General features: G+C 40.1%; 1 protein-coding gene across 1 annotated transcript; it reads right to left on the bottom strand.

Moving 5' to 3' along the window:
• Positions 1-18,248: 18,248 nt before the first annotated feature.
• LOC112934636 (coiled-coil domain-containing protein 169-like) lies at positions 18,249-18,896 on the bottom strand. The gene has a single exon (XM_026018116.2). It carries the CDS (start codon positions 18,894-18,896, stop codon positions 18,249-18,251), a length of 648 nt encoding a protein of 215 aa, XP_025873901.1.
• Between the last annotated feature and the right edge of the window lie 7,229 nt (positions 18,897-26,125).

Here is a 26,125-nt window from a genome sequence, read left to right as displayed (position 1 = left end):
CTAATTAATAAAGAGGTGATTATCTTCACTGCCTCTTCTTGACAGTCCAATTTTGCCTGTTCCTATATATAAAGAAAATTAAAAAAAAAAAACTTGTGTGTTTGCAGGTAGTCCTCATGGTAGATCGCTATGATCTTTATGCTGTGGTCCCATCCATCAAGGCCCCCCACATCAGACATCCAATATTATTAAATTACTGATTTTGTTCAGTGAGCAACTGGTAAATATTTTGCTTTTATAGATTTGGCTACCATTTTCTGTTCAGTATCTATTTCAGCAGCCTCTCAACTGCAGTTTTCATTTACCTCTGAAGGGACACAATCTACCTCCAAGCTACCTATGGTGCACCTCAACCGATACACCATTATGCAGTCTTTACAGACAAGATCTTAACTACATCCACCTTCCTATAGGAACACAGGTATGACATTACATTGATAACTCTCCTCCAAGGAGATTCATTAAACATACTCACTAAAGGCATACCAATCCAAGATCTTTTTGTCCATCTTGGGTTCTGATGACAATTATTCCTCATTTACAAATTTTGTTCCCAAATTAAAATCCACCAACCTTCTTGTCAGTTACTTTTCCACACCATCCCCCCCCCACCCCGACCACAACCCAGCTCCTTCACCAAAAGCACTTTGGCGGTGACTTTTCATACCTGCTGGAGTCTGGGCTGCTTCTGATGGCTGGCTGTGAGTTGACCAAGGGCTTCAGGTGCAAGAAACTGCCTCCCTCAAATCTTACACTATACACCATTAAAACAAACAACAACAAAAATGACTTGCTATTTACTGGGCTTTCCTGAAAATAGAGGCTTTCATAGATTCTGAGCCTTGATCCTACATACTCCGCTGCCCAGTGTCCTTCGAGTCATGGAAACAGCACTCCACAAACTGGGCACAGCTACAGAGGCCTTCTTAAAATAGGATGCAACAGGGGTGCCTGGGTGGCTCAGTTGAGTAAGCATCTGCCTTTGGCTCAAATCATGATCCCAGGGTCCTGGGATCACCCCCACATTGGGCTCCTGGCTCAGTGGGGGGCCTGCTTCTCCCTCTTCCCCTCTCTCTCTTTCCCCTGCCTTTCCTCCCTGCGTGCTTTCTTGCTCTCTCTCTCTCAAATAAATAAATAAAATCTAAAAAACAAAACAAAAACAAAAAACAAAATAAGATGCAACCACATCTGAGCCCTCTGACATATTCTACTCGCAAGAGGGATAGCTTTTCCTGTCTTCAGTCCTTTGCCAGATGCCAAGGTTCTAGAAGTCAGTTCTCCTCTGGACACTTGGATACCTCAGAAACCCCCAGGGATTAACTGAGTGATCAACAATAGAGTTCATAGACTATGCCAGTGGCACTGCTGTCATACATGATTGAGTTAAGTGAAATGTTGCTGCTTCCCATCCTTTAGCCGGGATATTCTATATAAAGGATGGGATCCAAAAAAAACAACACACTTAGCCAAACTTCAGGTAGTCATCTTAACACAGGATTCCCTAGCCAACAAATGGTACCATCTTTACATTTATTGTCAACTGATGACCATTGCCTTAAAATGGTCTCTTTCAGGTTAAAGAACTCTGGGAATCTCTTGCCTCATGGATACCCAAAATATGGAAGGACTTGTCCTCTAAATGTAAGGCCTTGCCAAGACACTCATTACTTTGGGGGTTAGAAATAATAATAGTAACAAAGGTATACATTTAATTCCTCAAAATATACAATTCTTGGCTCTTGGAAAAGACTCTCAATAGAACTTCCATGTCCCTAGTAGGTTCCAAGTAGCCTGTTTAAGAGACATAATGGTCTTCTCAAGAAACTTCTTTTCAAATTTCAGTCTCTATGAGTTTCTATCTTACCCTGGGCCTTAACCAATCTTTATAGATTTTTGCTCTTGCTCCATCCCATAAGAGCTGGAAGCCAGATCAAACATGCATATTCTCCTAGGACCTGTTAAATATAGATTTTCCCATAGGCAGGGCAGCTGCTCATGTGATCTATGACCTACTTGAACCTAAACTTTTACCTCAAATTATTTAATTGTAGCTACACGCCGTTCTGGTGATTGTAGTCTTATCACAAGTCTGAATACTTTTTCACTTGTTTATAATCTGGAGGCCCAACTCTCCAAGTAAGCCATTGTTTCAACCAAACATGGCAAATGCTAAGACCCACATCAACCTGAGTAGGTATCGCCTTAAAAAGGATACCCAAATTCCCTAGATGACGTTGCCCTGGCTCAGGAACTTACCACTGGAGTTGACAGCACCTCAGACAACACCACCTTAGTGCAAGACATCACCACTGCAGATGACTTCACTCCCTGTGCTGGAGATAACTTCACCCTAGGTGCCAAGACCTCCACTCAAACAGTGCACATGAACTGTCTCTCCTAATGCACAAAATGGACACAGAACATTTTTGCTTTTCTTCCTCTGATACTAGGGATCCTATTATGTTCCTAAGCTCATTGTCTGCAGAGCTCATGATCCTGCCATACTTTTTGTCCTTTGCTAAAAAAAATACACTCCTATACTCCCATGTCTAAAGGGAAATCTGGTAGAGGTTACTACTGTCTGCATTGTTCTAAAAAGTAATGGAGATCATTGCTTTCCCCAGGAAACACCTGCCTCATATGAGTCAACCCCTCGACCTCCTAGGGAGAGGACTACTCACTCCAAAGTGCCTTCTACTACTCTCTTCCAGCTATCCATCACAATCTCCTGCCTTGTATCTCTGACCATGACCACCACAACCACTCCTTCCCTTTAATTACACACAAATACGACTAATCTTTACATAGACTTTCCAGTTCATACCCTCCAACGACATAATTGCCAGACCTGCCACCTTAACGCGAGCCTATTTCTAACACACTTTACAACTCCACCAAGATATTGTTAAAGACCTCCAAAGTTTCAAATCCATTCTCTTAGATGTTAGCATATAAATAAGAAACCTAATTATGGGCTGACCTATAAGGATTCATGCCTTTACTTGTGTTCCTCCTTCTTACTCCCATAATAAAATGTCTATGCTTATTTGGGACAACTTAAGCCCTTCTCCTGAAAACCTCTATTATCGGCACCTTAAAGTTTTCTTAATATGATCTTTAAAAATTTTTTTAAAAGATTTATTTATTTATCCATGATAGAGAGAGAGAGTGAGAGGCAGAGACACAGGCAGAGGGAGAAGCAGGCTCCATGCTGGGAGCCCAAGGCGGGACCCGATCCTGGGACTCCAGGATCGCGCCCTGGGCCAAAGGCAAGCGCCAAACCGCTGAGCAACCCAGGGATCCCCTATTTTTTTTTATTTTTAAATATTTTATTTATTCATGAGAGACACAGAGAGGCAGAGACATAGGCAGAGGGAGAAGCAGACTCCTCATAGGGAGCCCAATGTAGGACTCGATCCCAGGACCCGGGGATCATGCCCTGAGTGGAAGGCAGACACTCCACCACTGAGCCATCCAGGCATCCCAATATGATTTATTTTTTAAAACAGATTTATTTTTTCTAGACAGGAAGAGAGAGCAGGGGGAAGGGAAGAAGGAGAGGAAGAGATAGAAGCTCCAGCAAACTACCTGCTGAGCGGGGTCATGAGCATGACCCCAAGATCATGACCTGAGTTGAAATCAAGAGTTGGATGCTTAACCATTTGAGCCATCCAGCCCCCCCCCCCCGCCCCATCCCGTTTTTAAATTTAGTCTGATCAGGGAGGCCTGGGTGGCTCAGTGGTTGAGCGTCTGCCTTTGGCTCAGGGTGTGATCCTTTTTTTTTTTTTTCAGGGTATGATCTTGGTCCTGGGATCCAGTGTCACATCGGGCTCCCTGTAGAGAGCCTGCTTCTCCCTCTCCCTGTCTCTGCCTCTCTCTCTATGTCTCTCATGAATAAACAAAATCTTTAAAAAAATAAATTTAGTCTGATCATCTATTTTTATTGTACTGCTTATTTCATTTACATTTAATATAATTATTGATAACATAAATTTATTTATAACTGCCATTTTGCTGTTTTCTGTATCTCATGTATTTTTTCTCTTTCTATTTCTTCTTACATTTACTTTGTAAATTCTATTATTTCCATCTAATGTTTGCCTTGGGCTCAGTTTGCTCTACTTTCTCTAGATTCTTAAGGCAAAAACTGAGGTTATTTATTTGAGATCTTCCTTCTTTTCTCCTATAATTTCAAGCTATAGTTTTCCCTCCAAGCACTGCTTTAGCTCTATCTTACACATTGTAACACATTGTGATTTGGTTTTCATTCAGTTCAAATTTATTTTTATTTTAAAATTATTTTTAAAGATTTTATTTATTCATGAGAGACACACACACACACACACACAGAGGCAGAGACAGAGGCACAGAGGCAGAGACATAGACAGAGGGAGAAGATGCAGGGAGCCTGTTGCAGCACTTGATCCCAGGACCCCCGAGATCAAGACCTGAGCCAAAGGCAGATAGATGCTCAACCACTGAGCAACCTAGGTGTCCCTCAAATTTCGTTTTAATTACCCTTGTGATTTATTCTTTTACCTATGGGTTATTAGAAATATATTGTTTAGGGCAGCCCCAGTGGCCCAGTGGTTTAGTGCCACCTTCGGCCTGGGGTGTGATCCTGGAGACCTAGGATCGAGTCCCACGTCGGGCTCCCTGCATGGGGCCTGCTTCTCCCTCTGCCTGTGTCTCTGCCTCTCTCTCTCTCTGTGTGTCTGTCATGAATAAATAAAAATAAAATAAAAATATTAAGAAAAGAAATATATTGTTTAATTTATAAATATTTCTGGATTTCCTAAATTTCCTTCTATTGTTGATTTCTAATGCCATTGTGGTCAGATATATACATTGCATGATTTCAATTATTTTTTAAAATTTCAATCCTTTTAAATCTATTGTAGCTTATCTAATGGCCTATCATAGGGCACAAACATAAACAATGTGGGATGTTCAATGTATATTTGAAAAAAAAATTGTGTATTCTGTTGGTGGTGGTGGAATGTCCTATAGATATCATTTAGATTAAATTTTTTTGCAGTGTTATTCAGGTCTTCTTTATCCTTGCTGATTTTTTTCTCTAATTGTCCTATTAATTATTTTTACATTTTTAATTTAAATTCAATTAATTAACATATAGTATATTATTGGTTTCAGAGGTAGAGTTTAGTGATTCATCAATTGCATATAACACCTAGTGCTTATTACATCAAGAGCCCTCCTTAGTGCCCATCACTCAGTTTCCCCCAGCCACCTCCTTCTAGCAACCCTCAATTTGTTTCCTAGAGTTAAGAGTCTCTTATGGTTTGTTTCCCTCTCTGGTTTTGTCTTATTTCATTTTTCCCTCCTTTCCCCTATGATCATCTGTTTTGTTTCTTAAATTTCACGTATGAGTGAAATCCTATGATAATTCTTTCTCTGATTGACTTATTTTGCTTAGCACAATACTCTCTAGTTCCATCTACATAGTTGCAAATGGTAAGATTTCATTTTTGAGGGCTAAGTAATATTCCAGTGTGTGTGTGTGTGTGTGCGTGTATACCACATCTTTTTTTTTTAAGATTTTATTTATTTATTCATGAGAGACACACAGAGAGAGGCAGAGACAGGCAGAGAGAGAAGCAGGCTCCATGCAGGAAGCCCGATTGGGACTTGATCCTGGAACTCTGGGATCACACCCTAAGCCAAAGGCAGACACTCAACCCCAGGCGTCCCTACACTACATCATCTTCTTTATCCATTCATCTGTCAATGGACATCTGGGATCTTTCTGTACTTTGGCTATTGTGGACATTGCTGCTTGTTCTATTAATTATTGAGAGTAAGATATTAGAGACTTCTCCCTTCAGTTCTGTCAGTTTTTGTATCATTTATGTTGGAACTCCTTTGTTAGGTGTGTATTTATAATTGCTAAGTCTCTTTATCACAATAAACTGTAATTTTTTCCTTTAACATTATTTGTGTTAAAGTCTATTTTATCTGTTATTTATTACTTGTGGTAGGCAGTATTCTAAAGATGACCCCACAAGATTCTTGTTCCCTTCTTATTCATTGAGATACTAATCTGTATATTGTTAAGAAATGATCAATTTTCCAAATGTAATCAAAGCCCCAAGTCAGGGGTGTCTGGCTGGCTCATTCAGTAGAGCATGCAACTCTTGATCTTGGGGTAGTGAATTAAAGCCCCACATCAGACATAGAGGTTGCTTAAAACATAAAAAAAATATTTGAAAAGCCCCAAGTCAGTTAATCTTATACAAAGATTGTCTAGGTAGGCCTGACCTAATCAGGCGAACCCTTTAAGACTTTTTTTTTCCTGGCTGGTGCTGAATTAAGTTGACAAAGATTCAATGCACAAGAAGAATTTGAAATTCTATTGCTTGCTTAAAGATAGTAGGGACAACGTATCAAGGAAATGGGGACCTTAATTTTATGGCTGCCAGGAATGGAATTTCTGCTAACAACATGAACTTGGAAACAGAGTCTTTGAACTTGGAAACAGATGCTTTAGTTAGTTAGTTTAGAAGCAGATTATTCCCTAGGGATTCTAGATAAGAAGCCAGCCTGTCCAATACCTTGATTTTTGCTTTTTGAGTCCTTAAGCAGAGAACTTGCCTGGTCTTATGACCTGCAGAACTGTAAACTAATAAATGGTTATTCTTCCAAGCTGCTAAATTTGTGACCATTTGTTACACAGCAATAGCAGACTAATGGGTTGGGATAGCTGTTCCAGCTCTCTTATGGTTACTTACAGTTTGCACAGTATATCATTTTCCATCCTTTCAAACTATCTGTGCCTTGAATCTAAAGTGTCTCTTCTAGACAGCATACAGTTAGGTCCCTTTTTAAAGTGAATTCCCAGCCCAGCATGGAGCCCAGTGTGGGGCCTGAACTCATGACCCTAAGATCAAGAACTGAGCTGAAATTGAGAGTCGAATGCTTAACTGATTGAGCCACCCGGGCACCCCAGGTCCCCTTTTTAAATCTATCTGATCATCTATTTTTATTTTAATGCTTATTTCATTTATATTTCATATAATTATTGATTATAATATAAATGTAATTTTAACTGCCATTTTGCTATTTCCTATGTCTCATGTACTTTTTCTTCTTGATTTCTTCCTTACTGCCTACTTTTGCATTAAATAGATGTTTTCTAGTGTGCCATCTTATTTCCCTTTATTGACTCTATTTGTTGAATTATTTTCTTAGTGGTCGATCTGGGGATTACAATATACATTTTAAACCAAAAACAATATACTTCACATTAATCCTAACTTATTTCCGGTAGCGTACAGAAATGCTTTAATATTGCTCCCTTTCCTCTCTCTTCCTTTGTGCTATTATCATATTTGTTACACCTTTATATATTCTAAACCTGCCAATATTTTAATAATTATTGTTTTATGCAGATGGCTTTTAAATCAGTTGTGAGAAGTAAGAAAAATATGTTTACATTGTATTTTATGTTTTCCTATGTAATTACCTTTATTGATGCTCTATTTCTTTGTGTGGATTCAAGTTACAATTTCTCTTCAGCCTGATGAACTCCTTTTTTTTTTTTTTTTAATTTCTTGTAAGGCAGATCTGATAGTAATTAGTTCTCCTGGGCTTCTCCCCCTGCACTGGGAATGTCTTTTTCTGTGGGGCCTTCATTCTTTATTTTTTTTAAAGATTTTATTTATTTATTCATGAGACACACACACACACACACACACACACACACACACACACACACACATACACGCAGAAGCAGAGACACAGGCAGAGGGAGAAGCAGGCTCCATGCAGGGAGCCCGACGCGGGACTGGATCCCGGGACTCCAGGATCACGCCAGGGGTGGAAGGCAGGCGCTAAACCGCTGAGCCACCCAGGGATCCCGCCTTCATTCTTTTTAAAGGTTATTTTGGTGGGTATAAGATAATTTTTTAATAACAGCATTATTGAGATATAAATCATATACGATTAACTCACTTAAAGTGTTAAATGGTTTTTAGTATACTTACAGAATTGTGCCATCAACTTTAGAACATTTTTATCACCCCCAAAAGAAACCCTGTACCCTTTGCAGTCACATCCCCATCACCTACACTCCCTCTGGCTCCACCAGCCCCAGGCACTACTAATCTATTTTCTGACTCTATGGATTTGTCTCCTCTGGACATTTTATATAAATGGAATTATGCCATATATGGTATTTTGTGACTGCCTTCTCACTTATATTCAAAGTTCATCCATGTCAGAGTATATATCAGTACTTCATTTTTAAAAAAGATTTTATTTATTTATTCATAGAGACACAGAGAGAGAGAGAGAGGCAGAGACATAGGCAGAGGGAGAAGCAGGCTCCATGCAGACAGCCTGATGCGGGACTCGATCTAGCGTCTCCAGGATCACGCCCTGGGCTGGAGGCGGTGCTAAACCACTGCGCCACCAGGGCTGCCCAGTACTTCATTTCTTTTTATGGATGAATAATATGCCATTGTTTGGATATACTACGCTTTGTTTATCCATTTATCAGTTGATGGACATTTGGGTTGCCTCCACTTTTTGGCTATTATGAATAATGTTGATATAATCATTCATGTACAAGGTTTTATGTGGACATAGGCTTTAATTTCTCTTGGGTATATCCGTAGGGGTGGAATTCTGAGTCATATGATAACTCTGTGTTTAATCTTTTGAGGAACTGCCAAACTGTTTTCCAAAACGTCTGTGCCATTGTACATCCTTATCAGTGGTGTGTGAGGGTTCCTATTTCTCCACATCCTTAATACTTGTTACCTGTCTTTTTGATTATAGCAACATCTGTGTTTGAAATGGTATTTCTTGATATTTTGTAATGCATTTAGACATTTAAAAATTTGAAATATACTAAATATTATTTTATCACTTTTTTGTTTTACAAATTCTAAACTTAAAAATTACTGATATTAATATTTCAATATTAGTATTTCAATATTAAACAAAGAAGGATCCCAAACTCTCATCTTTGCTCTGAATATTGCAATAAATAATTGCACTTTCTTTTAAAACCTTGCATGACAAATTATATTCAGACCTTAGAAATAGGGAACAAGGGAAAACCTTTTCACTACTTGTGTATTCCATCTGCAAAAATAATGAGAGCTCTGTAACTCATTCCTTCTTTGTGCTGGCTGTTAGAAAGCTTAAAGCTAGAGTTTTTCTTAGTCACAAATCCTTGCAAAACTATTTAACTTTTATTTTCATTTTCTATGTTGTGGATGCTGCTTTTATGCCTCTAAATTCAGTTGCACCCCTTCAGAGGGAAATAAAGTATAAAGAAGTAAATAAATAAATGTTTTGTAAATAACCCTTGATCTGTACAGCAATCTCAAGGTGGTAGTTAGGGTAAATATTCCCAGCTCTCTATATAATGAAAGTGAGGCAATAAAAGGTGATTTACTTAGAGTCAGAAGCTTAGAAGTGGCAAAACTGATATAAGAACACAGATCTTCAAAAGTCTCCCGTTTCACTACCCTATCAACATTCTATCACTGTGTTTAAGACAGACATATTTTGATATCTGGAAAGTATTCTAAAGAAGCCCCTGCAGAACTAACACTTAAATGTGAGAGATCCCCGTGGTAATTAATAGGCCATCACAATAATTGAGATAATTTTAAATGTTCTTCAATTCAATCCCTGCAATGGCCTACCTCTATAAGATAGAAAAAAACCTTATGTTATTCTTCAGTGATGATCTCTGATTATATTTATTACTAATATTAAGATTATCAATTTGTTGCTAATACTAAGAAAGGTAGTGTAAAACATTAAAATCTAATATTTGATAATATGGGCCATAGTATCCAATATCTATAGTTAGCTTAATTAAGAATATGAGAAAATATTTCCAAACAGCTCCAATGTAGAGTGATTTATAGGAAGTGACTTTATATTTCACTGCACTACATTTTGTAGTCCTATAAAAGAATTATTTGGCTATATGGAATTTATGCATTCTCCTTAAAGAAAGTGAATAACTATAGAGATAGCTTTAGAAATGCATTTGGTATTCATTACTGGTGATACTGAATAGATTTTAGGTTTTAGTGACAGATACAAGGTGAGAACACCATTAACTAAAAACTGTACTATTGGATGATTTCTGGGAATTTAAATGCACTTATGAAGTTGAGCAAATAAATTATGTGTGTATTGAAGACCTATGTGATGGTTACAAAAATAGTCGAAATATGAATGAATAGGAGAGTTTAATAAATTTTCCTTTTTTAAGGGGAAGTTATTTTATTCTCTTTTTTAATAAATTTATTTTTTATTGGTGTCCAATTTACCAACATACAGAATAACACCCAGTGCTCATCCCGTCAAGTGCCCCCCTCAGTGCCTGTCACCCATTTACCCCCACCCTCCACCCTCCTCCCCTTCCACCACCCCTAGTTCATTTCCCAGGATTAGGAGTCTTGATGTTCTGTCTCCCTTTCTGATATTTCCCACACACTTCTTCTCCCTTCCCTTATATTCCCTTTCACTATTATTTATATTCCCCAAATGAATGAGAACATATAATGTTTGTCCTTCTCCAATTGACTTACTTCACTCAGCATAATACCCTCCAGTTCCATCCACGTTGAAGCAAATGGTGGGTATTTGTCGTTTCTAATGGCTGAGTAATATTCCATTGTATACATAAACCACATCTTCTTTATCCATTCATCTTTCGATGGACACCGAGGCTCCTTCCACAGTTTGGCTATTGTGGACATTGCTGCTATAAACATTGGGGTGCAGGTCTCCCGGTGTTTCATTGCATCTGTATCTTTGGGGTAAATCCCCAACAGTGCAATTGCTGGGTCGTAGGGCAGGTCTATTTTTCACTCTTTGAGGAACTTCCACACAGTTTTCCAGAGTGGCTGCACCAGTTCACATTCCCACCAACAGTGTAAGAGGGTTCCCTTTTCTCCGCATCCTCTCCAACATTTGTGGTTTCCTGCCTTGTTAATGTTCCCCATTCTCACTGGTGTGAGGTGGTATCTCATTGTGGTTTTGATTTGTATTTCCCTGATGGCAAGTGATGCAGAGCATGTTCTCATGTGCATGTTGGCCATGTCCATGTCTTCCTCTGTGAGATTTCTCTTCATGTCTTTTGCCCATTTCATGATTGGATTGTTTGTTTCATTGGTGTTGAGTTTAAGAAGTTCTTTATAGATCTTGGAAACTAGCCCTTTATCTGATACGTCATTTGCAAATATCTTCTCCCATTCTGTAGGTTATCTTTTAGTTTTGTTGACTGTATCCTTTGCTGTGCAAAAGCTTCTTATCTTGATGAAGTCCCAATAGTTCATTTTTGCTTTTGTTTCTTTTGCCAACGTGGATGTATCTTGCAAGAAGTTACTGTGGCCGAGTTCAAAAAGGGTGTTGCCTGTGTTCTCCTCTAGGATTTTGATGGAATCTTGTCTCACATTTAGATCTTTCATCCATTTTGACTTTATCTTTGTGTATGGTGAAAGAGAGTGGTCTAGTTTCATTCTTCTGCATATGGATGTCCAATTTTCCCAGCACCATTTATTGAAGAGACTGTCTTTCTTCCAATGGATAGTCTTTCCTCCTTTATCGAATATTAGTTGACCATACATTTCAGGGTCCACTTCTGGGTTCTCTATTCTGTTCCATTGATCTATTTGTCTGTTTTTGTGCCAGTACCACACTGTCTTGATGACCACAGCTTTGTAGTACAACCTGAAATATGGCATTGTGATGCCCCCAGCTATGGTTTTCTTTTTTAAAATTCCCCTGGCTATTTGGGGTCTTTTCTGATTCCACACAAACCTTAAAATAATTTGTTGTAACTCTCTGAAGAAAGTCCATGGTATTTTGATAGGGATTGCATTAAACGTGTAAATTGCCCTGAACATTGACATTTTCACAATATTAATTCTGCCAATCCATGAGCATGGAATATTTTTCCATCTCTTTGTGTCTTCCTCAATTTCTTTCAGAAGTGTTCTAGAGTTTATAGGGTATAGAGCCTTTACCTCTTTGGTTAGGCTTATTCCTAGGTATCTTATGCTTTTGGGTGCAATTGTAAATGGGATTGACTCCTTAATTTCTCTTTCTTCAGTCTCATTGTTAGTGTATAGAAATGCCACTGATTTCTGGGCATTGATTTTGTATCCTGCCACGCTACCAAATTGCTGTATGAGTTCTAGCAATCGTGGGGTGGAGGCTTTTGGGTTTTCTATGTAGAGTATCATGTCATCGGTGAAGAGGGAGAGTTTGACTTCTTTCCCAATTCGAATGCCTTTAATGTCTTTTTGTTGTCTGATTGCTGAGGCTAGGACTTCCAGTACTATGTTGAATAACAGTGGTGAGAGTGGATCCCTGTCTTGTTCCTGATCTTAGGGGAAAGGCTCCCAGTGCTTCCCCATTGAGAATGATATTTGCTGTGGGCTTTTCGTAGATGGCTTTTAAGATGTTGAGGAACGTTCCCTCTATCCCTACACTCTGAAGAGTTTTGATCAGGAATGGATGCTGTATTTTGTGAAATGCTTTCTCTGCATCTAATGAGAGGATCATATGGTTCTTGGTTTCTCTCTTGCTGATATAATGAATCACATTGATTGTTTTACGAGGGTTGAACCAGCCTTGTGTCCCGGGGATAAATCCTACTTGGTCATGGTGAATAATCTTCTTAATGTATTGTTGGATCCTATTGGCTAGTATCTTGTTGAGAATTTTTGCATCCATGTTCATCAGGGATATTGATCTGTAATTCTCCTTTTTGGTGGGGTCTTTGTCTGGTTTTGGAATTAAGGTGATGCTGGCCTCATAGAACGAATTTGGAAGTACTCCATCTCTTTCTATCTTTCCAAACAGCTTTAGTAGAATAGGTATGGTTTGTTCTTTAAACGTTTGATAGAATTCCCCTGGGAAGCCATCTGGCCCTGGACTTTTGTGTCTTGGGAGGTTTTTGATGACTGCTTCAATTTCCTCCCTGGTATTGGCCTGTTCAGTTTTCTATTTCTTCCTGTTCCAGTTTTGGTAGTTTGTGGCTTTCCAGGAATGTGTCAATTTCTTCTAGATTGTCTAATTTATTGGTGTATAGCTGTTTATAGTATGTTTTTAAAATCGTTTGTATTTCCTTGGTGTTGGTAGTGATCTCTCCTTTCTCATTCATGATTTTATTAATTTGAGTCTTCTCTCTCTTCTTTTTAATAAGGCTGGCTAATGGTTTATCTATCTTATTAATTCTTTCAAAGAACCAACTCCTGGTTTTGTTGATCTGTTACACAGTTCTTCTGGTCTCGATTTCATTGAGTTCTGCTCGAATCTTTATTAACTCTCTTCTTCTGCTGGGTGTAGGATCTATTTGCTGTTTTTTCTCTAGCTCCTTTATGTGTAAGGTTAGCTTTTGTATTTGAGTTCTTTCCAGTTTTTGAATGGATGCTTGTATTGCGATGTATTTCCCCCTTAGGACTGCTTTTGCTGCATCCCAAAGATTTTGAACGGTTGTATCTTCATTCTCATTAGTTTCCATGAATCTTTTTAATTCTTCCTTAATTTCCTGGTTGACCCTTTCATCTTTTAGCAGGATGGTCCTTAACCTCCACGTGTTTGAGGTCCTTCCAAACTTCTTGTTGTGATTTAGTTCTAATTTCAAGGCATTATTGTCTGAGAATATGCAGGGGACGATCCCAATCTTTTGGTATCTGTTCAGACCCGATTTGTGACCCAGTATGTGGTCTATTCTGGAGAAAGTTCCATGTGCACTTGAGAAGAATGTGTATTCAGTTGAGTTTGGATGTAAAGTTCTGTAGATATCTGTGAAATCCATCTGGTCCAGTGTATCATTTAAAGCTCTCATTTCTTTGGAGATGTTGTGCTTAGAAGACCTATCTAGTATAGAAAGAGCTAGATTGAAGTCACCAAGTATAAGTGTATTATTATCTAAGTATTTCTTCACTTTGGTTGTTAATTAATTTAAATATTTGGGAGCTCCCACATTCAGGGCATATATATTGAGGATTGTTAAGTCCTCTTGTTGGATAGATCCTTTAAGTATGATATAGTGTCCCTCTTCATCTCTCACTACAGTCTTCGGGGTAAATTTTAGTTTATCTGATATGAGGATGGCTACCTCTGCTTTCTTTTGAGGACCATTCGAATGGTAAATGGTTCTCCAACCTTTTATTTTCAGGCTGTAGGTGTCCTTCTGTCTAAAATGAGTCTCTTGTAGACAGCAAATAGATGGGTCCTGCTTTTTTATCCAGTCTGAAACCCTGCGCCTTTTGATGGGGTCATTAAGCCCGTTCACGTTCAGAGTTACTATTGAAAGATATGAATTTAATGTCATCATGATATCTATTCAGTCCTTGTTTTTGTGGATTGTTCCACTGAACTTCTTCTTAAAGGGGAATTTTAAGAGTCCCCCTTAAAATTTCTTGCAGAGCTGGTTTGGAGGTCACATGTTCTTTCGGTTCCTGCCTGTATTGGAAGCTCTTTATCTCTCCTTCCATTCTGAATGAGAGCCTTGCTGGATAAAGTATTCTTGGTTGCATGTTCTTCTCATTTAGGACCCTGAATATATCCTGCCAGCCCTTTCTGGCCTGCCAGGTCTCTGTGGAGAGGTCTGCTGTTCCCCTAATACTCCTCCCCATAAAGGTCAGGGATTTCTTGTCTCTTGCTGCTTTAAGGATCTTCTCTTTATCTTTGGAATTTGCAACCTTAACTATTAGATGTCGAGGTGTTGAATGGTTTTTATTGATTTTAGGGGGGGATCTCTCTATTTCCTGGATCTGAATGCCTGTTTCCCTTCCCAGATTAGGAAAGTTTTCAGCTATGATATGTTCAAATACATATTCTGGCCCTCTGGCCCTTTAGGCACCCTCGGGAACCCCAATTAAACGTAGGTTTTTCTTCCTCAGGCTGTCGTTTATTTCCCTTAATCTATCTTCATGGTCTTTTAATTGCTTGTCTCTTTTTTTCCTCAGTTTCCCTCTTTGCCATCAACTTGTTTTCTATGTCACTCACTCGTTCTTCCACCCCGTTAACCCTCATCGTTAGGACTTCTAGTTTGGATTGCATCTCATTCAATTGATTTTTAATTTCTGCCTGATTGGATCTAAATTCTGCAGTCATGAAGTCTCTTGAGTCCTTTTTGCTTTTTTCTAGAGCCACCAGTAGCTGTATAATAGTGCTTCTGAATTGGCTTTCTGACATTGAATTGTAATCCAGATTTTGTAACTCTGTGGGAGAGAGGACTGTTTCTGATTCTTTCTTTTGAGGTGAGGTTTTCCTTCTAGTCATTTTGCTCAGTACAGGGTGGCCAAAAACAAGTTGTATTGGGAAAAGGAGAAAAAGAGAGGAGAGAAAGAAGGAAAGAAAAGAGAAAAAGAAAAAAGAGAAAAGGAAGAAAAAAAGAGAAGAAAAAGAGAAAGAAAAAGAAAGGGAATAAAAAGGGGTGGGGGAAGCAAACAAATCAAAAAGCAAAAAAAAAAAAAAAAAACACGGGGGAGTATCTTCTGATTCTGTGTACTTTAAGTCCCTTGACTTCCCCTGGAACTTGTCTGCCTGTTGTGCTGATTTTCAGGTGTTAGCACTTGGGGGAGCTGCTCTGCCCCCTGCCTGGTGCAGGGCTCAGTGGGGGGTGTTTACCCCGTGAGGCCCCAGGAAGAACAACCGCAGTGGCGGCAGCCAGGTCTGGAGCCCTGGATTCAGCTCCCGCAGTAACTACGGAGCTCTCTGTCTCAGGGGCCTGGGGGTTCCGGGGGCGGGGCCGCTGATCTGCTCAGCTCGGGGCAGGAGCGTCCTTGCGGTCCTGGGCCCTCCTGGTCTCTGCCTGTCCCGGGGGGAGGCCGGATCCTGGGCTGTGTCCCGGTGCCCTGTGCTCCAGGGCCTGCGCTGTTGGATTCGCGCTCGGGGCCACACAGCCCCCTCCACGGAGCCGCCCCCCGAGCCCCTCCGAGCTGCTCCCGGAGCCGCCCAGCCCCCTCCGCACGGAGCCTCTTCCTCTGCCCGAGCCCTCCGAGCTGCTCTCGGGCCGCGCAGCCCCCTCCGCGGAGCCGCCGCCCGAGCCCCTCCGAGCTGTTCCCCGGTCCAGCCGTGTGCGCTGCAGCCCTTAGGGAGCTCCGCGCGCTCTCCCCCGGGGGCAGGTGCCTGTTAGGTCCCAGGGAGCCCGAGGGCATCCCCGCCCTCCTGGGGTCCTGCTCTAAGTCCCCGCGAGGCCTTTCCGGCCCGGGAAGGTTGGTGCAGCTCCTGCTTCTCTGGGACGGAGGTCTCCTGTCCTGGGGACACTCGCCCCGGCCTCAGCCCGGCTCCTCGCGGGGCCCCTCCCCCTTGGAGGCCTTTTGTGTCTTTATTTCTTTTTTCCCCGTCTTCCTACCTTGATAGAAGTGCGAACTCTTCTCACTGTAGCATTCCAGCTGTTCTCTCTTTAAATCTCAGGCCGAATTCGTAGATTTTCAGGATGATTTGAAGGTTATCTAGGTAATTTGGTGGGGACAGGTGATTTGGGGACCCTACTCTTTTTTTTTAAATTTATTTATGATAGTCACAGAGAGAGAGAGAGAGAGGCAGAGACACAGGCAGAGGGAGAAGCAGGCTCCATGCACCGGGAGCCCGACGTGGGATTCGATCCCGGGTCTCCAGGATCGCGCCCTGGGCCAAAGGCAGGAGCCAAACCGCTGCACCACCCAGGGATCCCTGGAGACCCTACTCTTCCGCCATCTTGCCCCTCCTCCCTATTTTATTCTTTAATTTTTTCAATTTATATTTATTTATTTGAGAGAGCGAGGAGAGAGAGAGAGCGAGGAGAGAGAGAGAGAGAGAGCATGAGTGGGGTGAGAGGTAGAGAAGGAAGCAGGCTCCCATTGAGTAGAGAGCCCAATGTGAGGCTCAATCCCAGGACTCCGGGATCATGACTTTGAGCCGAAGGCAGAAGCTTAACGTACTGAGCCACCCAGGTGCCCCGAGAACTTAATCAATTTTCTAAAAGAACTCTCTCCTAAAAAAAAAAAAAAGAACTCTCTCCTATCCTCATTCTATCTCCACTTCTAGACTTGAGTATTGTGGACATTTGCCAAGTTTGGTTAAAAAAATAAGGTCATTTCTATAAACTAATAAACGTCACAAACATGACTTAATTCACCATGTGCTAAGTGGCAGTACCTTGTAGTTGAATACATATTGATTTTCTAGAATGGTAAGAAACCTTAGAAGTAACATAGTTTGCCTCAGTCATTTTACAGATGCAGGAAATTGATGAGGTAAAGGGACTTTCCCCATATCTCCCAAGTTCATGGCAAAGTAGGGACTATAACCAAGCTGATTCCTGATTGAAGTCTATTTCCTCAATACTGTGATACTTCAAGTCAAAATTTATTCTTTTTAATTTTTACTTCTTTATTTTTATCAAGTCAGATTTTAAATGCCATTGATTTACCACTTTGTTTAAACTTTGGGCTAAAAAATGAGCATGATATAGACTAAAATAGAAAAAATTTTGGTGAACTCAGGTTTTGAAAGTTATTATTTATTTTTTGGACTCACATTTTTATTTTTATTTATTTATTTATTTTAAGTTGGCTCCAAGCCGGGCTTGAGCTCCCAACTCTGAGATCAAGACCTGAGCTGAGGGATCCCTGGGTGGCGCAACGGTTTGGCACTTGCCTTTAGCCCAGGGCGTGATCCTGGAGACCCGGGATCGAGTCCCACGTCGGGCTCCCGGTGCATGGAGCCTGCTTCTCCCTCTGCCTATGTCTCTGCCTCTCTCTCTGACTATCATAAATAAATAAAAAATATTAAAAAATATTTTTAAAAAAAGACCTGAGCTGAGATCAAGAGTCAGATGCCTAACTGACTGAGCCACCCAGGCACCCCAAGTTCACATTTTTAGATTACAGCTGACCAGAAACCAAATGAAATAGCAATGTTACTTATCAAAGCATATCATAGAGAGATTATTTAAAGCAGGTATAATGATGACAATCTTCAGGTTCTCTAGGACTTTTTAAGAATCACAAATGCTACTATTAAATATATTAGAGTCACTAAAATTACTTTCTAGAGTAATTTTTGAAACTAAGTTACTAAAAATATTATTTCACGCAGATAAAGGAACAAACATCTGGAAGAGGAGCTAAAGAAGTTTTAATAGCTCTTTTAAAAAATCTATTTAATTCCCTGAAAAATGCAGTGAATGCTAACTTCACAAGTTGAGTAGTACATATGAAGAAAGGGAAGAAATAGAAATCCACCGGGTTCTGTAATCACGGATTGAGTTTTGGAAGATGGTTTGGTTTTGTAATCTTTTTTGCTGGTACCTTCTTGGCATTTACTATCTTCTGATTAGCTGAATTATATCTTCCTGTTTTCACATGATTCTCTTTTATTTTCTGAAGTTGATCCATCTGTTGTTGCCTTTTAGAAACTTGGTGTGAGCGAGAGAGCTGAGACATTTCAGCTAGATATGTACGGCGTTCATCATTGGTTTGGTTGTAAGCCTTTGACTCTTGTTCCAGTCTAAGTGCACAGTTTTTCACTTGATTTTCAAGACTCCTTTTCTCTTTCTCCAGCTGTGCAAGTAATGCATTTAAGGATTCCACTGGCATTCGCTCATAGACACGAATAGAAGATAGTCTATCTGAAGGATTTCCACGGATTTTTTCCATTTTCTCTTTGAGAGTAGCAATTTGCTTTTCTAGATGATTATTTAGTTCAAGTTGTGCCTCATAACGAGTTTTCCATTCACTACCTTCATTGTCAGTATTGGGTTTGGCTTCCAGTTCCACTATCTTGTGTCTTATTTCAAGTATTGAAAGCTGTACTAAATCTCTCATATGGATTTCTTCCAATAACTCCAGTTTAAGGCAGTCAATGCTCATATCTTCAAAGTTGTCCCCTGTTCTGTCTCCCATGGTGTCAGGTCAAAGACCTTCCGCACCTTCCCCTCAGCACAGCTTACAATAGAAGACCTGAAGGGACACCCAGAAACTTGGGAGAAGAAAGTGTTGTCATGAACTGTTGCCATGGTGACCTGCCTCCTAGAATTCTTGACAGTTTCTTCCCCAGCACTTTGAATATGTCATAATACTACCTTTTTTCTCCATTATTTCTGATGACAAGTCATTTGTTAATTTCATTGTGGTTCATTTGTATATCACATGTGATTTTCCTCTTGCTATTTTCAGATTTTCTCTTTGGCTTTCAACAGTTTGACCATGACCTCTACCTCTCTAGCTATAAATATCTTTGAATTTGTTCTACTCAGAATTCATTGATCTTGGATGCAGGTTGGATGTAGAAAATCAACTTGGATGTGTAGATTAACATTTTTCATCAAATTTGTGAAGTTTTCACTCATTATTGCTTCAAATACTTATACTCCTTTTCCTTCCTCTTCTTTTCTGGGACTCCCATTATGCATATGTGGTGTGTTTGATGAAGTCTCTCAGGCCTTCGAGGTTCTGCAGTTTTCTTCATTCTTTTCACATGTTGTTCTTTAGACTGGATAGGCTCTATTGATCTACCTTTGGGTTTGCGGATTCTTTCTTCTGTCAGTTCAAATCTGCTGTTGAACCCCTTGAGTGAATTTTTTCATTTCAGTTATTGTACCTTTTAACTCTAGAATTTTTATTCATTTCTTTTTAAAAAGATTTTATTTATTTATTCATGAGAGACATACAGAGAGAGGCAGAGACACAGGCAGAAGGAGAAGCAGTCTCCATGCAGGAAGCCTGATGTGGGACTTGATCCCAGGACTCCGGGATCACACCCTGAGTCAAAGGCAGACACTCAACTCCTGAGCTACCCAGGTGTCCCTATTCATTTCTTTTTTATAATTAATATCTCTTTTTTAATGTTCCCTATGTGATGAGCCATTGTCACCATGCATTCCTTTACTTTTTTAAACGTGGTTTCTTTTAGCTCTTTGGACATATTATCAATAGCTTATTTGAAGTCTTTATGTACTAATACTATCATGGAGGCCCTGCTGCAGACAACTTATATATTATACAGGCAATATATATATATATATATATATATATATATATATATATATATTATACAGGCTTATTATATTATAATTTATATATATTATACAGGCTTTTCCCCTTGTGTATGGGCTATACTTTGTTTCTTTGTTTTATTTGTTTGTTTGTTTGTTTATTTATTTATTTAAAACTTTTTATTACTTTTATGTACAGAAAATTCAACAGCATCCACTCAGCTCAGTTTGGTGGCCAGTTATTTAGCCTTTGCCTTTTGTAACTTGGCAATGAGAGTCATCGAATTTGGACGATGCCTCCCCAGTGACGGTGGATTTTCTTGTATCTGTCATTGTAATTGGTCCTGATGGCTTCCACCAGCTTAACCAGAGCTCTCTTGTTTTCTAAATTATACTGTGTGAAAGTGACAGTGGTGTAGGTCTTCCTGTGGACCAGATGCCGCAGCCTGGCCTCCCCCTTGATAATGCAGTAGGGAACCCCTGTCTTACGACACAGGGCAGGCAGACAGTCAGCTCAGTGGGATCCACATCATGTGCAATCATTACCAGCTGGACCTTCTTGTTTTCCACCAAGGTGGTGACAGTATTAACCTCAGCTCAAAGACAGGCAGCCTCTTAGTGGGGACATCCCCTTTGCTGGCAGCTTTCTTCTCAGTCTGGGCCAACAATCTCTGCGTCTTCTCCTTCTTTGTCTCTGATCTGTGTTTGTGGGCTAGCTTAAGCAGTTGAGTAGCTGACGTTCAAGGCCTGGGTGAACTGGTTAATTGTGGGAGGCACTTTTAGGTGTTTATAGAGAAGAACCCTTTGTTGCTGCAGCCAGATGTAGCAGGGCCATTTGACAAAGTAGGTAAGGTCCCTTTTGCACTGGATGTCCTGTCTGATGCCAAAATCCTTGGGACTTTTCTCAAATAGGAATTGACCACCTTCTTGACCTCCTTCTTATTCATAACAGCAGAGGCTGGGACCATCTTCTTCCATTTAGCCTTCTTTCCTTTCAGCATCTTGGATGGCTGGAGAGCTATTTTGATTTTTTGTGTTGCACTATGTTCCTTTGTTTTTGTTTGGTGATAATGCTTGGACTAATTTTCTAGTGTGCATCTCCCCTGTAGTGTGTGACAACTGGAATCTTTGCTCAGTTTTTTAAAAAAATTATCGTTCTTATTTTTAAGCCTAGCCATCTAGGTTTCACCCTTGGGTCATCATAACTTAATCAATTATTTGTCAAAGATTTTGCTTAAATACTTTGAGCCAGCAAGGTTTCCACCTTTTTTCCTAGGGAATCTGTGCATGTGTTGGTATACTCATTCTAAGTTCAGGCAGTTTACAAGTCTTCTCTGGTTTATACTCTTTGCTTGTATAGGGCCTAAGGTCAGCCATCTCTGATCTCCCCTGAGCATGTGTGCAGCCCTTTGTAGGCACACAGCCTTCCAGATCCTCCAGAATATAAAGTCTATTCTGTCTAATATTCATATAGCTATCCTGACATATTTTTTAAAGATTTGTATTTATTTATGAGAGGGGGGGGGGGAGAATATGCATGAACATGATTTTTATTTATTTATTAGAGAGAGAGCAAGAAAGAGAGGGAGGAGCAGAGGGAGAGGGAGAAGCCGGCCCCCAGCTGTGCAGCGAGCCCAACTCATGACCCCATCCGAAAGCAGATGTTTAAGTGACTAAGCCACCACCCAGGAGTCCCTCTCCTGATATATTTTTATTATTGCTTGCATGATGTGTTGTTTTGCCATATGTTGCTTATTTTTAACCATTTTGTATTCTTACACTTAAAATGTAGCTCTCACAAGCAATATATGGTTGATTTTTTCATATAGTTGGACTATGTCTTTCTTTCTTTCTTTTTTTTTTTTTATTTATTTATGATAGTCACAGAGAGATAGAGAGAGGCAGAAACACAGGCAGAGGGAGAAGCAGGCTCCATGCACCGGGAGCCCGACGTGGGACCCGATCCCGGGTCTCCAGGATCGCGCCCTGGGCCAAAGGCAGGCGCCAAACCACTGCGCCACCCAGGGATCCCTCTTTCTTTCTTTCTAAGTAAGCTCTACGTCAAATGTGGGGCTTCAACTCACAGCCTAGAGATCAAGAGTTGTGTGCTCTGGGATGCCTGGGTGGCTTGGCGGTTGGGCGTCTGCCTTCAGCTCAGGGCGTGATCCTGGAGTCCAGGGATCGAGTCCCACATCGAGCTCCCTGCATGGAGCCTGTTTCTCTCCCTGCCTGTGTCTCCGCCTCTCTCTGTGTCTCTCATGAATAAATAAATAAAATCTTTTTTTTAAAAAAAAAAGAGTTGTGTGCTCTACTGACTGAGTCAGGTAGGCACTCCTGGACCATTTCTTTAATTGGAACTTTAATAATATTTAATGTAATTATTGACTTATTTAGGTTTATTTCTGGCATCTTTATTATACCTGTTCTTTTCTTTTGTTCCTTTCTTGTCTACTTTTGGATTTATGAAGTTTGTTTTAGATAAACTTTATATTTTGAATTATTTTTAGATTTACAGAAAAGTTGCAAAGGTAATACAGAAAGTTCCTGTAAACCTCTCGCTCAGGTTCAATTTCTCCTAATTTCAATTTTCTGGGATGTTCTCATTTGTTGTAATTAGGAAACAAACATTTCTCCATCTTTATTAACTGAACTTCAGATGTTATTTGGATTTCAAGAGTCTGTACTACCACATTGCCTTTAGTTGTCGTGTCCCTGTAGTCTCCTCTGATTTGTGACAGTTTCTTAGTCTTTGTATTTCATGACCTTAACAGTTTTGAGCAGGATTGACCAGGCATTTTGTAGAATGTCCTTCAATTTGAGTTTGTCTGATGTTTTCCCATGGTTGGATTAGATTTTTGGGTTTTGAGAGAGTGTATCCCAGAGATGAAGTGCCTTTCTCATCACATCATATTGGAGGGTACATGCTATCAACATGACTTATCATTGGTCCTATTAACCTTGATTAAGACGGTGTCTGGGGAGATTCCTGGGTGGCTTAACGGCTTGGCCCCTGCCTTCAGCCCGGGGCGTGATCCTGCAGTCCCGGGATCAAGTCCCGCGACAGGCTCCCTGCGTGGAGCCCGCTTCTCCCTCTGCCTGTGTCTCTGCCTCTCTCTCCCTCTGTGTCTCTCTCATGAATAAAAAATAGAATCTTAAAAAAAAAGATGGTGTGTCTGCCAGGTTAGTTCACTGTAAAGTTACTATGTTTTCCCCCTCCCATACTCTGTCCTTTGGCAGTGAGCCACTAAGTATGATGTGTTTTTTATTATTCTACTTTCCATCTTTTAGTTTACTAGTAATACATTCTTTTGTTTTTCTTTTAGTTGCTAACCTAAAAATTACAACATGTAGTATTGACTAGAACCTACTGTTACTACTTTTACCACTGCTTAGTGTAAGAATCTTTCAATTCTTATTTATTTATTTATTTATTTATTTATGATAGTCACAGAGAGAGAGAGAGAGAGAGGCAGAGACACAGGCAGAGGGAGAAGCAGGCTCCATGCACTGGGAGCTTGATGTGGGATTCGATCCCGAGGCTCCAGGATCGCGCCCTGGGCCAAAGGCAGGCGCCAAACCACTGCGCCACCCAGGGATCCCAGAACCTTTCAATTCTTTAACTCTATTTATTCCCTTATAAATTGAGCTGTTGTTGTATGCTGTTAATGTTATGAATTTTAATTCATCATGTTTTTTAACCTCATAAGACATTAAAAATATTTTGAAACAATCTCAAACCTACAGAAAAGTTTTAAATACATTATGAAGAATTTTTTGCCTGAACCTGTTATGAGTAAGTAACTGGCATGATGTTCTATCTTTTCAAAATAGTTTCATGTGTATTTCCTAAAAAACAAAGGGAATTCTCTTAAAAACTACAATATAACCATCAAATCAGAACATTAACATTAATATATCACTATTATCCAGTACCCAGATACCCATTCAAGTTTTACCAACTTGCCAATAACGTCTTTTACAGCCAAAGAATCGAATTCAGAATGAAGCATTCCAATTGGTTGTCATGCCTATTTAGTGCCCTGCAATCTACAGTAGTTGCTCTGTTTTTCCTTGACTTCATTACCTTGACACTTAAAGGTTATGCCCAAGTTATTTTGTAAAATGTCCCACAACTTGTGTTTATCTGATATTTCCTCATGATTATATTTGGTTTATAAGTTTTCGGCAGGAAACCACAGAAGTGATGCTTTGTTCTTTCATTGCATTAAGTTGATGTCTTCCGGGCTTCTCGACTGTAGGGTGATTCTTTTTGCCTTCACAAATATTAAGTATTTTGTGGACAGGTTCTTTGAAACTGTATATCTGTATAACTGTATATCTATATCTATCCCCAGTTCCTCATCAAACTTTTCATTCATTCATTCATTCATTCATTCATTCATTTTAGTATGCACTCATGATTTCCTACTTTATTCAATAGGTCTTAATCTATTACTATCATTTACTATGATGGTCTAATTTGGCCAATGGAGCCCTTTTAGGTTGGCTTCTGTGTCCTTTTGATATTTCCCCCATTATTCTTTGAGCACTTCTTTACTTTTAGGGACGAAAAGAAGGTTCAGGCTCGTCTTATACTTTCTGTGCCCCCGTCCTAGGATTAATCTTTTTTCCAAGGATCCCTGGTTCCTTTTAATGGAGGTTAGTATTTAGAAACCAAGATCTGGGCACTGGGTTTGCTCACTGTCATTAGGGTTGTTATGGACTGAATTTTTTTAAAAGATTTTATTTACTTATTCATGAGAGACACAGAGAGAGGCAGAGACACAGCAGAGGGAGAAGCAGGCTCTCCACAGGGAGCCCAATATAGGACTCGATCCCAGGACCCCAGGATCACGACCTGGGCCAAAGGCAGATGCTCAACCACTGAGCCACCCAGGCACCCTGGACTGAATGTTTGTATCCCCACAAAATTCATATGTTGGAGCTCTAATTCCCAATGTGTTGCTATTTGGAGATGAGGCCTTTAGGAGATAATTGGGTTTAGATAAGGTCATGAGGATGGAAGATCAGTACCCTTATAAGAAAAAGGAGAGACCAGAGTTCTCTCTAGTATACAAGGGTACCATGAGAAGGTGGTCATCTGCAAACCAGGAAGAGCTTCTCACCAGAACTTGACCATGCTGGTGTCCTGATCATAGATTCCCAACCTTCAGAACTATGAGAAATAAATTTCTGTTATTTAAGCCCCCCAGTCTATGGCATTTTATTATAGTAATCAGGCTGCTGCTGGTCCCAGGCCCTCTTACTAGGTTAAAAGGGGGAAATCTGGCTCCCAAGTTTTCTTAATTCTTCTATAGGCAATTAATCTTCTATAGCTGTGACTCTCCATTATGTCATTTAATTTCATGAATGTATTAATTACATTTATTTTAAAGTCTATGTCTGGGAACTCTGGTATCTGGGTTTTCTGTGGCTCTGTACCTATTGTCTATTTTTCTCCTGATTTCCTTTTCTTTCTTTTTTTCCCCAGTAGGCTCCATGCTAGGCATGGAGCCCAATGCAGGGCTTGAACTCATGACCCCGAAATCAAGACCTGAGATGAGATCAAGAGTCAGATGCTTAACTGACTGAGCCACCCATGTGTTCTGTCCCTATTTTCTCTTGCTTTTCAGCCAGTGGTTACCTTTTTGCATGCTTTATGACTAGTGATTGAATGTTGGACCACATATAAAAAAGAGATAATTTGAGGTGCTGGTTTATGCTATCTTCCTCCAGAGGGGGTTTACTTTTTACTCTGGCAAGCACTCAGGATAGGGATACATCACCTTAATCTGATTAGAGATTGGGACTGTGCTTCCATCTTTATGAGAGTTGATCTTTTTCCCATTCTCTTACTTCTGGGTTGTGGCCCTTTGGGGGATTCAGCTGAAATTCTGTGGTATTTACCAGAGCTTCTCCTTCATGGCCACTCGACTCCATTTTCCTTTCTCAGTTTCATTAGACTTCTGAAAGCTTTTCTCAGCTTCTTAGCTCTCAGGCACTATTTTCTGCTTTGTTTTTTGCTAAGGTTCTTAGCTTATAATTCTACAGCTTTCAAATGACCAAATGGCTTAAAAGTAAAAATGCAGCCAGATAGCTTGTTCACATCTCTCATCTCTCCTCCTCCCTCTCTCTTCC

Source organism: Vulpes vulpes, chromosome X (assembly GCF_048418805.1).
Source record: "Vulpes vulpes isolate BD-2025 chromosome X, VulVul3, whole genome shotgun sequence".
NCBI classification, from domain to species: Eukaryota; Metazoa; Chordata; class Mammalia; order Carnivora; family Canidae; genus Vulpes; species Vulpes vulpes.
The sequence above is the reverse complement of the archived record's forward strand: the minus strand, read 5'-3'. Positions and strand labels throughout refer to the sequence as shown.